This window comes from Balaenoptera musculus, chromosome 4 (genome assembly GCF_009873245.2).
Source record: "Balaenoptera musculus isolate JJ_BM4_2016_0621 chromosome 4, mBalMus1.pri.v3, whole genome shotgun sequence".
NCBI lineage: Eukaryota > Metazoa > Chordata > Mammalia > Artiodactyla > Balaenopteridae > Balaenoptera > Balaenoptera musculus.
The window spans coordinates 84,528,076-84,541,744 of record NC_045788.1 but is presented as its reverse complement, the minus strand read 5'-3'; the positions used below and the strand labels follow the sequence as shown (position 1 = coordinate 84,541,744).

General features: G+C 35.7%; 1 protein-coding gene and 1 pseudogene across 1 annotated transcript in view; both read right to left on the bottom strand.

Annotated features, from left to right (window-relative positions):
- CCDC191 (coiled-coil domain containing 191) overlaps positions 1–13,669 on the bottom strand; it is a 102,303-nt gene that overhangs the window by 71,202 nt on the left and 17,432 nt on the right. Inside the window, exons 4-7 of the mRNA XM_036851672.1 lie at positions 13,264–13,407; positions 9,708–9,886; positions 8,015–8,238; positions 4,690–4,843 (exon numbers count right to left, since the gene is read on the bottom strand). Of these exons, the coding sequence (XP_036707567.1) occupies positions 4,690–4,843; positions 8,015–8,238; positions 9,708–9,886; positions 13,264–13,407 (701 nt within the window). The remainder of the gene's footprint in view (positions 1–4,689; positions 4,844–8,014; positions 8,239–9,707; positions 9,887–13,263; positions 13,408–13,669) is intronic.
- On the bottom strand, positions 6,254–6,362 carry LOC118895049 (annotated as a pseudogene).

Genomic DNA, 13,669 nt, shown 5'->3' with positions numbered 1-13,669 from the left:
AGAAATAAAAGGAATACAAATTGGAAAAAACTGTCACTGTTTGCAGATGACATGATACTATACATAGAGAATCATAAAAATGCCACCAGAAAACTACTAGAGCTAATCAATGAATTTGGTCAAGTTGCAGGATACAAAATTAATGCACAGAAATCTCTTACACTCCTATACACTAATGATGAAAAATCTGAAAGAGAAATTAAGGAAACACTCCCATTTACCATTGTAAAAAAAGAATAAAATACCTAGGAATAAACCTACCTAGGGAGACAAAAACCTGTATGTAGAAAACTATAAGACACTGATGAAAGAAATGAAAGATGATACCAACAGATGGAGAGATATACCATGTTCTTGGATTGGAAGAATCAATATTGTGAAAATGACTATACTACCCAAAGCAATCTACGGATTCAATGCAATCCCTATCAAATTACCAATGGCATTTTTTATGGAACTAGAACAAAAAGTCTTAAAATTTGTATGGAGACACAAAAGACCCCGAATAGCCAAAGCAGTCTTGAGGGAAAAAAATGGAGCTGGAGGAATCAGACTCCCTGACTTCAGACTATACTACAAAGCTACAGTAATCAAGACAATATGGTACTGGCACAAAAACAGAAACATAGATCAATGGAACAAGATAGAAAGCCCAGAGATAAACCCACGCATCTATGGTCAACTCATCTATGACAAAGGAGGCAAGGATATACAATGGAGAAAAGACAGTCTCTTCAATAAGTGGTGCTGGGGAAACTGGACAGCTACATGTAAAAAAATGAAATTAGAACACTCCCTAACACCATACACAAAAACAAACTCAAAATGGATTCGAGACCTAAATGTAAGACTGGACACTATAAAACTCTCAGAGGAAAACATAGGAAGAACACTCTTTGACATAAATCACAGCAAGATCTTTTTGATCCACCTCCTAGAGTAATGGAAATAAAAACAAAAATAAACAAATGGGACCTAATGAAACTTAAAAACTTTTGCACAGCAAAGGAAACCATAAACAAGATGAAAAGACAACCCTCAGAATAGGAAAAAATATTTGCAAATGAATCAACGGACAAAGGATTAATCTCCAAAATATATAAACAGTTCATGCAGCTCAATATTAAAGAAACAAACAACCCAATCCCAAAATGGGCAGAAGACTTAAATAGACATTTCTCCAAAGAAGACATACAGATGGCCAAGAAGCACATGAAAAGATGCTCAACATCACTAATTATTAGAGAAATGCAAATCAAAACTACAATGAGGTATCACCTCACACCAGTTAGAATGGGCATCATCAGAAAATCTACAAACAACAAATGCAGGAGAGGGTGTGGAGAAAAGGGAACCCTCTTGCACTGCTGGTGGGAATGTAAATTGATGCAGCCACTCTGGAGAACAGTATGGAGGTTCATTGAAAAACTAAAAATAGAATTACCATATGACCCTGCAATCCCACTACTGGTCATATACCCAGAGAAAACCATAATTCAAAAAGAGACATGCACCCCAATGTTCATTGCAGCACTATTTACAATAGCTAGGTCATGAAAGCAACCTAAATGCCCATCGACAGATGAATGGATAAAGAAGATGTGGTACGTATATACAATGGAATATTACTCAGCCATAAAAAGGAACGAAACTGGGTCATTTGTTGAGACGTGGATGGATCTAGAGACTGTCATACCGAGTGAAGTAAGTCAGAAAGAGAAAAACAAATATCGCATTATCGTATTAATGCATGTATGTGGAACCTAGAAAAATGGTACAGATGAACCTGTTTGCAGGGCAGAAGTTGAGACACAGATGTAGAGAACAAATGTATGGACACCAAGGGGGAAAGCCACAGGGGGGTGGGGGTGGTGGTGTGATGAATTGGGTGATTGGGATTGACGTGTATACACTGATGTGTATAAAATGGATGACTAATAAGAACCTGCTGTATAAAAAATAAATAAAATAAAATTCAAAAACAAAATACAAAAAACAACAAAAGAAACCATTAAGTATACCTCATATTATAGTGTCAGGGGCACAGCATCACTTCTTGTAGTATTCTTACCAGTAATGCATAATCTGAATCTAAACAGAAGAGAACATCGGAAAACCCCACATTGAGAGACATTCTATAAAATACCTGACCAGTACTCTCTAAAACTGTCAAGGTCATAAAAGAAAAGGGAAGATTGAGGAACTATTACAAATTGGAGGAGACTAAGGAGACACGACAAGCAAATGCAGCATGAAATTACAGATCAAGTCCTGAAACAGAAAAAAGACCTTAGAGGAAAAATAGGTGACATTCTAATAAGTCTTGTTAATTGTACTTAATGGTATTTTACCAGTGTTAATTTCCTAGTTTTGATAATTAAACTATGGTTATGTAAGATGTTAACATTGAGGAGAGCTGGGTGAAGGGTATTCAGGAACGCCATGTACCAGTTTTTGCAATTTTTCTGTATGTCTAAAATTATTTCAAAATAAAGACTCAAAAATATAGGTTCAAATCAAGCAGAATCTGTGGCAAAGTAGAGATAATTTATTCATATTGACTCATTTTTAAATATACCAGCTGATGCTTTTAAAGCTGAGTAATCTGTTTCGGTAGGCCACTAATTTTGTAAAACTCTTTTTGTGTGTCTAAAATTCATACCTAGCACTTCTTTCTAAAACATATATAGTCAGCCCTCTGTATCTGCAAGCTCTACATCTGTGGATTCAACCAACCATGGATAGAAAACATTCGGAAAAAAAAAAATTTCCAGAAAGTTCCAAAAAGCAAAACTTGATTTGCTGGGCTGGCAACTATTTACATAGCATTTACATCTATTTACATAGCATTTACGCTGTATTAGGTGTTGACCTGGAACAAACAGACTGCCAGGTTTTACTCCAGCAAAGATGGATTTATTTGGAGTCAGCAAAGAATCGCAATTTGGGATCTCCAGCCTTGGTAATCCATGTGCAAGTTCTTTCAGGGCAAGGGGCGGAGAACTCTTATAGAGGGAAAAGTAAATTGGGAGGGCAGTAGTAGGCAGAGTCCATGGCTTTTCATTGGCTTAATTCGTGCCAGGAAATAAGAGTTTTTCTTCTTCCTTTTGGGCTCTGCTATTGTCACAGGGCATGAGAGCTCCCCCTTCTGGTCTTCTGACTCTACTTAATTCAGGTTTCTATTTATTAATTTTTTATATAGGTGTTATAAGTAATCTAGAGATGATTTAAAGTATACAGGAGTATGTGAATAGGTTATATGCAAATGCTATGCTATTTTATATAAGGAATTTGAGCATCCACAGATTTTGGTATTTGCAGGGGATCCTGGAACCAATCCCCCTTGGATACCAAGGGACGACTGTATTACTTCTTGCACAGTGGACTTCAATAAAATTAAAAACTTAATCTTATAGGGAACACACATCTTATCCATCTCTCATTGGTTGGGGAACAAACATATCATGGCCCTTTTTCCTTATGTCTTCTCAAGATGGCCCCTCTGTACTCATTTCCTTTCCTATTTTCTTTCAGAAATCTGAACTGTTACTGTAGGAGGGCACATTAACTCCATCCGTCTCATGGAGGGGACGCAGCATCCAAAAGCCTTTGCCCATCTTTCCCAAAATGTTAGTCCCAACTCTTAATAGTTCCTCCTACACTTGCCTCTGCCTATTCCTAAAGCCAAAACTCTGACCAAACTCATTGTTTTATATTTGAATAATTATGACTTCTTGCCTATCAGTCCAAAATGCTACCATCAAACGTGTCTAGCATTTTTAAAGCATTGCTTTGACTACTTTACTTTTTCCCTCATATCTTAGTTATCCATATCATATTCACAGGCCTGGTTTTGATTTCTAGGTCCCTTTTAGTCTATCCTACATTTATCAATCTCCCTCAATCTCTTCCTGACATTCTTTTCTCTTGTTAAATCCATTCATTCCATTAACTTTCACTGAATTTCATCAACGCCCAAGGCCTTGGAGTGGATGTTGTAGGAGATATAAAATATACATATTTATCTTTTCTCATCTGACCACCTCATTTACAAATGTTCCAAGTAATTCCTTTCACCTGAAATGTTTATAAACCCCAAATTTATAGTGTTATCAATCCCGCTTCACTGAAAAAAATTTCTGCCTAAGTAGCCTGGGGAGGATGGTCATTAGTCAATAAAAAATTGGCCAGTTAATTTTACAAAAAGTGAAACTAAAGAAAGGGATAGAAGAGTAAAATAAAATGCAGACCATTAAAAGTAGAAGCACAAACATGTCATTGTTTAGGATCTGAGCTACCAAAAGGCAAGTAACTTTCTGAATAATTCTTCTGAATAATCCAGAACACAATGGTCATAAGACTGTCAAAGTGGAAGCTACGCTTTCAAACTGCCAGAGATCTACCTTAGTACTTGCATGCAATTCTAAAAAGGGTAATTTAGGAAGACATCCCAAATTCATACCCCAATTTCCCAGGATCACATGGAGTATATAACAATAGCCCTGAATAGAGGATTGAAGCACTCCCCTGTGTACTAAGCCAGCTGGGTAGCACAGAACAAATGGTGTGGGCAACTTTGGTATTTGTAACGAGGCTCAACTGGGCTTAGTGTTACACTGTCCATCTCTGATGGAGCCCTTTGTCATTTATGCTACAGAATGCTGAACAAAGAGACATTACAATTCCTACCTGGTGATCTTCCTTGAAAATTTGGATTAATAACTCTTTCAGTTTCTTCTTTCTTTCTTTTGCCATTTTTTCTTCATCCAGAAGAATATGAACACTTTGAAACATGCCTTTCTCTGGATTTTTTGGAGAATTTTCTTCTTGCTTTTTCTTCTCTCTATTAATAACAATTAAAAAACACAAATATGAATAATAGACTTAACAATGAGTAATTAGAACATACCATAGTGGAATGAACACTGAATTTTCCATCAGAAGATAGAGATTTTTAGATCTGGCCCTAAAACTACAAAGTAGGGTGATTTTTTTTGAGATTCAGTTTATTCCTTTATAAAATACAGTTAAATGAAATAAAATTATTATAATGTGCTCTGAAAAGGAGAAAGCCTTATATATATTTTAGTAAAGTATTTTTATTGAGTTTAACATTGAGTGATACCTTGATCAAAATTTGAGAGATAACAACTATCAGGTATTCTCTAATATAGACATAAGTTCTCTCTCTTCTTACAAGGGGAGACAAAACAGGACCCTCAGGTAAGAAAGGAATGACATTTTTCCCACAAGGTTTTTACAAGGTTTCTAGGAAGAAAAATAATAAAAGAATCAGATGTTACTGAATAAGGAGAAAATGGAATTTATATTAATTCTAAAATAGCTGTAAAGAGAAAAAATAGAACTTAATAACAATAAGGAAAAGGACTTCAGGCAACTTAACAAGAATCTCTTAGTAACTTTGTTGCTCATATTTCTGGTTATCTCTTTCTCAATCACCTACCTTTTCTTTCTCATCCAGGTCATCCCTCTTACACTCAGCAATCCAAGCCAGCTCATAGCCATTGCTTTCTTATTGGAGTGTATTAAACTACACAGGTATGTGTAAGTGTATAAGGTATATATTTTATCAATGATGTAGTAAAGATAGCATCTAGTCAGGAATCTGGATTCATGGGTTCTGGCCACAGATCAGCTGTGAAAACTCAGGCAAGTCACCCAGTCTTTCTGAATTTCACTTTACAGTTGTGGAAACTCAAATTGAGAGAGGGATGCCAGAATAATCTATAGACATTCATTCATTAATTATCATATATCATACAGGCGGCACACAATCTTATTACTGGTGATATGAACCATCATTTGGTTAAGGTGGTTTCTCCAGTGTAAAGTTGCTATTTTTCCCTTTGTAATCAATAAATCTCTTAGAGAAGATACTTTGAAACTATGCAATGAAGCAGATTTAGGACACCTTACAAATAAATTAAAAAAGCCCTACCAACAATAAAATTTTATTGACTCTTTCCAAACTTACTAATGCCATAACAATGTTATATTAGACAGTTACAGACAGATCATAGTGGGCATTTAAAGAAATACAGTTCTAATACCATGGATGTAATCTTTTAAAAACACACCAAAATACACATCTGTTATAAAAGCAATGTTTGCTCATTGTGCAAAATTGGAGATGTATAAAAGCCATCCATATTTCTACCCAGAAGAAAACCCTGATAACATGTCAGTGCTGTTTCATTGTACAACTAGTATTTATTAATTTCTCCAATATTTATTAATGTCTGTTATTATAAATAATATTATTTTCATTATCTTTGTGTACAAATCTTTGGATTTCAGATCACTTTCTACACTTGATCTTAGCCAAAAGGCCGAGAAGCGACTCTGATCACTTTCTTAGGGTAGTTTTCCTAGGACTAGAATTCCCCCGGTCAAGTGATAATAACATTTTTATGGCTCTTTATTGTTTATTGCCAAATTGCTTTCTGGAACGTTTAAACTAGTCTGTCCACCTAGAAGTACTGCATATTACCTGTCTCACTGTATCTGTGGATAAGCTTTTTTTTTTTTTGCCCACTTTTATTTATTTTTTATTATTTTTTTAGACATCTTTATTGGAGTATAATTGCTTTACAATGGTGTGTTAGTTTCTGCTTTATAACAAAGTGAATCAGCTATACATATACATATATCCCCATGTGGATAAGCTTTTAACTTTTAAAAGAAATGACTGGTTAGTGAATGTCTGTTGAGTGCCCACTGTGAGCAGAACTTCCTGCTACCATCAACTATTACTTGTTTTCACAATTTATTTTAGGTCAGCCTAGACTCTTCAGGGCTTGAGAACAATCTGAAGAGCAAGGCTGACCTTAGCAAGAACTCACTAAAAAACTGGAGATTGCTTTCTGAAAGGAAAGGCCTCTGGAGGAGGCCTCAGCCTGGCACTTGGAAGAATGGAATGCATGTCTACTGCCGAGCTGTTTTAAATTGGGTAGGATGAGAGCAGTCAGGAACACAGGGGAAAAATCTGTGTAGGCTGATGGGCGTGGAAGGGGGTGGCAGGCTAATAGGTCTTTCTGGCCCCTCAGTTTGAGTATTCAGGCACTTCAGGCACGTTGTCCTAAGGCTTTTGCAGTTTATGCACCAGTGCTGTTTCTCAGAATACATTAGTTATTTCATTTATGAAGCTCATTTTCTGCATGAGGATACACAACAGTACTACATCCTGTGAGGACTGTTTTGATTTCCCTCTTATGTCAGATATTCTTTCTCTTTATCAGTGGCAGTAAGGCAATGGTGACCCTCTGTATGATTATCAGAAGATAAGACACTGAGGCAATTCACAATAGAATGAGGCACAATTAGCAAACGTGCATAAGGAAACGTGTTCAACCTTACAAATGTTTAGGTACACAAAGAGATGTACACTAACCAATAGAATACCTACTAAAAGTGCAAAAATGTTGAAAATGATGATCTCCCCCAATGCTGAGTGGGGCTCACTGTCAGCAATCGTGTAAATATGCACAACTCGTCTGGAAAGGAATTTGGCAATGTTTCAAAAGTCATAAAAAACCTACACAATTTACCTCAGTAATTACACTCCTATGAACATAATTCAAAAGAATGAAAAAGCTCTATGCTTAAGGATGCTCACTGCACTATTGGTGAAAAATCTGAAATTAGCTGAAATGCTTACCAGTATAGGGAGTGGAGGTCATTACATAAATTATGGTAGAGGAACTCAATGGAGTAATACACAGACCTTAGGACTCCAGGCGATGTGGTTATTACAACAAGCAGAATAACAAATTAAATGTACTTTATGGTTGCAGTTAAGTTCATAAAGGGACCAAGACCAGGAGGAAACGTGGAAAAATGAAAATAGTTAACTTGTTAAGACGGTGGACTAGTGGGTGATTTCTCTTTTGTGCTTTATTATTGCATGGTCTGTGCATTTTAAGGACCTTTAAAGTACTTCCTAAATGACTGCTTAAACAAAAATACTTCACGCTGCTCATCGTGGCTGGCTTACATTTTCCATGCTTCTTCCACAGTGCGTCTCCTCTCAATTATCTCCCTCCGCAGCTTTACCATCTCCCTTTGAATCTCCTCCTCCTCTTTCTTGGCCTCTAGAGCCTTCCTTTTTTTCTCTTCTTGCACCAGATACTGAGCCTCTAAGAAGGCTGATTTTTTCAGGGTCTTTTCAATTCTCTGGCGCTCCAGTTCTTTCTCACGTCTTAAGCGATTTTCTTTTACCTTAAAGAGAATACAACAAGGGTGAAATGCAGCCTTTCAAGTAGAAAGGGATATGCAAAACCTTAGAACACATTTTGAAGTTCAGAATACAACTACTTCGAAACATTTTGGCCCAGAACCCCACTGTTTATCAGAAAAATAGGGGAAATTCATTTGTTTACTGGGTAATGGCCTATACAAAATTTTAAATGAAGTCAGGCGAGATGACTCCAAACAATTTGGGAATGATTGGCACTACAGAAAAGCTTGAAAATCCGATGGGTTGGATGCTAAATTCTGGATTCTTATTTAGTAATGATTTTCAATCCATAAGATTTTCCAAGGTGTACATTACTGTTATTTATTTAGGCTCTGTCTGTATGTTAATTATAATTTAAGAAAGAATAAGGATATTTTGGAGAGGCTACTTTGTGAAGGCTAGAACAGTGATTTACTGCCTTAAAGGAGCATCACAACCTTTTATTCAATTCTATCTTTATTTGAATTTATCAATGATTCTGGATCATATTTGGAAATCAAAACCACAAACTTCACAGATATTTCTGAATAAGCACAATCATTTTTTTCAAACTCAATTCTTTAGACTAGCTATGAATTAAGGAGTGGTCCTTTCCTTCCTGCTTCATTTAACTTTACCCTTATCTTACTCTTCAGTTATGATAAGACTTCTAGATAATGGCTACCTCTTACTGAACCTTTTCTCTTCCCTTTTATCATAAATCCAAACCAGGATCATGCTTATACTCCAGTTTCTCTCACATCCTTAGTGCTGCTTTGGCATACATTATGGTTTAAAGTAATCAGAAATTCAGTGTTATAAAAAGATAGCATACACACATATAGACATTAATTCTTCTCCGGTCTTGGTTCTGGACATGTGGAAAAGACTTGGTCTTTCGGACTTCCTGAAGTTCCTCTACAAAGTGTTGAGATGAATCTTTTTCCTATAACCTATTCCCTTTGGAGAAAAGAAAGTTCCCATACGCCTTTCTAATTCAAAACAGCTGAACTAGATTTAATTCAGCTCTGTCCTCCCTTTCAAATTATAATCACAAAATAAGTGAATTTTTCCACTGTCTAGAAAAGAATTATCATTATAACATTCACCAGAATATTCATGATATTAATATCTTGATGTCACAATACAAAATCCAAATTCAAGCAAAACCCAATCTACATATTTATAATAGGAAGTATCACATCCAAACTAATAAAGGTTAGCTCACCACTCTCATGGTCAAAATCAATTATCCCTCTTTTTGGCTTTCTTAAATAAATTGTTTCCTATCCTCAGCTTATGAGCATTATTTTTCTTCTGAAGTTCTTATATTTTATTTTTATTCTTTCTAACCAAACCACAGATGGCACCCTTTTTCACAATAAAGCCTAAGTCTTTATTTAAGCTTATTAAATGTGTTACACAAAAATTGCTTCCTGTTATCCATTTTAATTTTGCTTTTCCCTCCCACCTGCTTATGTCTCATCTCCATGGTAAGATGAGGATCCTTCTGCCACTTCTTGTCTTGGTTTTCATTCATTCCAAGATCTTCCAATATCCCAGAATCCACCACATCTTTATGGAGCAGATGGTCTATGAATTTTTGAAAGGTGGTACTTTCGTCTTCTTCCTCCAAATAACCACATAAATCTGGGGGAAACATAACAACAACAAAGAAGGAAAAAATTTTTAATTTTTAAAAAATTTAATTTTAGTACAATTTCCATATTTATGTAAATAATCCTGGTACAATAAAAATACAAAGCTGTGAGTGTTCAATAAATAGTAACTGATAATGCCAGTTGGATGAATACAGCTCTCAGCAATTACCTTCAACTAAGAGGAAAAACCTCCACTCAGGAGGAATTGCCCTCACCCAAGTCACTAACTCCCTCACTGCCAAATTTAAAAGCTATTACTTCTACATTTATGTTACAAGGATCTAAACATCCTTGAGGGCTCCATTGCTCTTTTTAAAAAAGGCTTTACTGTGGTATAATTGACATACAATAACCTTGTAAATATTTAAAGTCTGCAATAAGTTTTGACATATATAGATACCAGTAAACATCATTACAATCAAGATAATGAATGTGTCTGTCAGCTGCAAAAGGGTCCTCATGCAGATTTGCAATCTCTTCCTCTCACTCCTCCCCATGCTCTTTGCCCTATCCCAGGCAACCCCAGACCTGCTTTCTGCCAATAGATTAGTTTAAATTTTCCAGAATTTGGTATCAATTAAATCATATACGATGTACTCTTTCTGGTCGTCCTTCTTTTACTCAGCATAATTATTTTGAGATTCATTCATGTTGTTGTATCAATAGTTTATCCCTTTTTATTGCTGAGTAGTATTCCACTGTATGGGCATACCACAATTTGTTCATTCCTTCATCTGGGGATAAACATTTGGGTTGCTTCCAGATTTTGGCTATTACAAATAAAGTTGTGATGAACATTTGTGTACAAGTCTTTGTATGAACATTTGCTTTCTTTTCTCTTGGGAAAATGCCTAGGACTGGAATGGTTGGATCACATAAATATGTGTTTAACTTTTTAAGGAACTGTCAAGCTGTTTTCCAAAGTGGTTATACAATTTCACATTCTCACCAGCAGTGTAGGAGGGTTCCAGTTCCTCCACATCCTTACCAAAACTTGGTATGATCAGTCTTTTAATTTAAGCCATTTTAATAGGTGCATAGTGGTTACTCATGGTAGTTTTAATTTGCTTTTTCCTAATGACTAGCAATATTGAATATCGTTCTTGATGATATTGTATTTAGTTCCATACATTATTGAAAAGGGGGTACTGAAGTCTCCAACTGTTATTGCTGAATTATCTATTTCTCCCTTCAATTTTGTCAGTTTATGCTTCACATATTTTGGGGCTCTTTTGTTAGGTGCATATATGTTTACACTTGTTATGTTTTCTTGATGGATTGACCCTTTTATTATTATAGAATGCCCTTCTTTGTCTTGAGTAACAATTTTTTATCTTAGAGCCTATTTTTTCTGAGATTAGTAAGCTGCTCTCACTCTCTTTTGGTTATTGTTTGCATAGTACATATTTTTCCATCCTTTTATTTTCAAGCTGTTTGTGTCTTTGACTCTAGACTGTGTCTCCTGGGACAGCATATAGTTAGGTCATATTTTTAAGTTCATTCTGCCAGTCTCCATCTTTTGATTGGAATGTTTAATCCATTTACATGTAATGTAATTCTTGATAAGGCAGGATTTACGCTTGTCATTTTGGTATTTGTTTTCAATATGTCTCATGTAAATGCTCCTTGTCAGGATGAAAAATTTACATTTTATTACTAGTTTGCTGAGAGCTTTAATCAGGAATCAATTTTTTCAAGTATTTTTCCTGTACCTATTGAGATAATCATATGTTAGTTAATAATTTTTTTTAATAAATTTATTTATTCATTTATTTATTTATGGCTGTGTTGGGTCTTCATTGCTACACGCGGGTTTTCTCTAGTTGCGGCGAGCAGGGGCTACTCTTTGTTGTGGTGGCTTCTCTTGTTGCAGAGCATGGGCTCTAGGTGTGCGGTCCTCAGTAGCTGTGGCATGCAGGCTCAGTAGTTGTGGTGCACGAGCTTAGTTGCTCCACGGCATGTGGGATCTTCCTGGACCAGGGCTCGAACCCGTGTCCCCTGCATTGGCGGGGGATTCTTAACCACTGCGCCACCAGGGAAGTCCATTAGTTAATAATTTTGATAAACATCCTTTTTTAATGGTTAGGTAATATTTTTGTTCTATGTTTAGATCCCCAGAAAAAGTAATACTACAAGCATAAGATGAGTGAGGCCTGATAAGATACTAGAAGGTAATAACAAATCTAAGTAAAGAGATATAACTAGATATATTAGCACCATATGAAAGAAAGTAGCAGTTTCATTATATTTCAGACATGCTTCAGAATAAATATTATGTACTGAAATGCCTCACTTTAATAATGATATCATTAAACTAGAAAACATCCAGAAGGTGGCAACCAGTATATCTAGAAACAATGTGATATAAAGAACTGTTGAGAGTACTGGTGCTATTTAATCTAGGAAGACTGATGTATATGAAAGATCAGATATGATTATAACTCCCACAAGAAAAGAAAAAACTGTTTTTGAAAGAGAGAACATGATATTATTTTCTGTTGCACAAAAGGGTAAAAGTTACTGAGGACAAAATCCTAATTCTCCTAACTAAGAGAGAATTTATGAATATTAGAGCCTCACAACAGCTGAATGGGCTCCTCCCAGAATGCAGGCTCCCTATCCTGGGAGGTGTTCAGGCAGAGATTGTATTACCCCATATTAGGGATACTATAGAAGAATCTCTGTCTAAGGGGGTGAAGAGGGTAGATCGGATTAGGTGATCTTGAGGAGTCCCCTAACTTTAAGGGCTCATGACTTTGTGATTTGCGAGCTGGGGATTTTGTAGTGTCCTAAACAAGGGAAATGCTGCAAGATGAGTTCATCAGGGGTGTCTGAGCCATGCATGGCAAGATGCCACCACCATCACTATGCCTACCCTTATGCTTAGGGAAAAAAATCTTAGACTCGTTGGGTACAACTGAGGAATCCTCACAAGTTAGCTATTTAACTTGTCTGACACTAACTCTGTGTACAAGTAATAACCTCCCTTATAAAGATATATGAAGCGTTTTGTAAATACAAAATGAGATATCAATGTTTAAATATAGTAAAACATTTAAAAGCCATCAAAGTAAATGGTCATCCAACAATATATGGAAAGAGGCACTCTTAAACAGCATTAATTGCCATTATAATCATAAGAAGAATTACAAATAATAAAATATTTTAATTTTAAAAAACCACGAATTTACTGAGGATATAGATAAGTAATTTAAATTGAATCAAGAAAAATTAAAACCAATTACAAAACTAAGCAAAACACAGAAAAGTCAAATAACATATCATTTATTATTCAAAACAATTAAAAAGACTTCTTGGACACATTCATTGGATGTTAAAGCTTAGCACACTTAAATAAGTTCTTACCATCGAACTTGTCATATTTCAAATGCCCGTTGGCTTCTGGCACAGGAGGGATACGCGACACAGTGTCTTTAGCATCACCGTCCCCATCACATGCTAGTTCTTGCTTAAGTTTGGTATCTAACCAGTCATTGACCAATTCCTGAGCTGTCAATAAAACAAAAACATCTTTTTACTTCGGAGACTTTCTTCATTTGCTGTTTTCATTCATTCAATAAATGTTAACTGAGCACTTATCATGTGTCAAGTACTGCTCTAGATGTTGGCAATACAGCAGTGAAAAAAACAGGAAAAATAAAACCTACCACCATGAACCTTATGTTCTAATTGGGGAAGAGAGACAATGAACAAGCAAGTCAGAAAAACAGAGCAGGAGAAGGAGAAATGGTGTACAAGAAATGAAAGATGG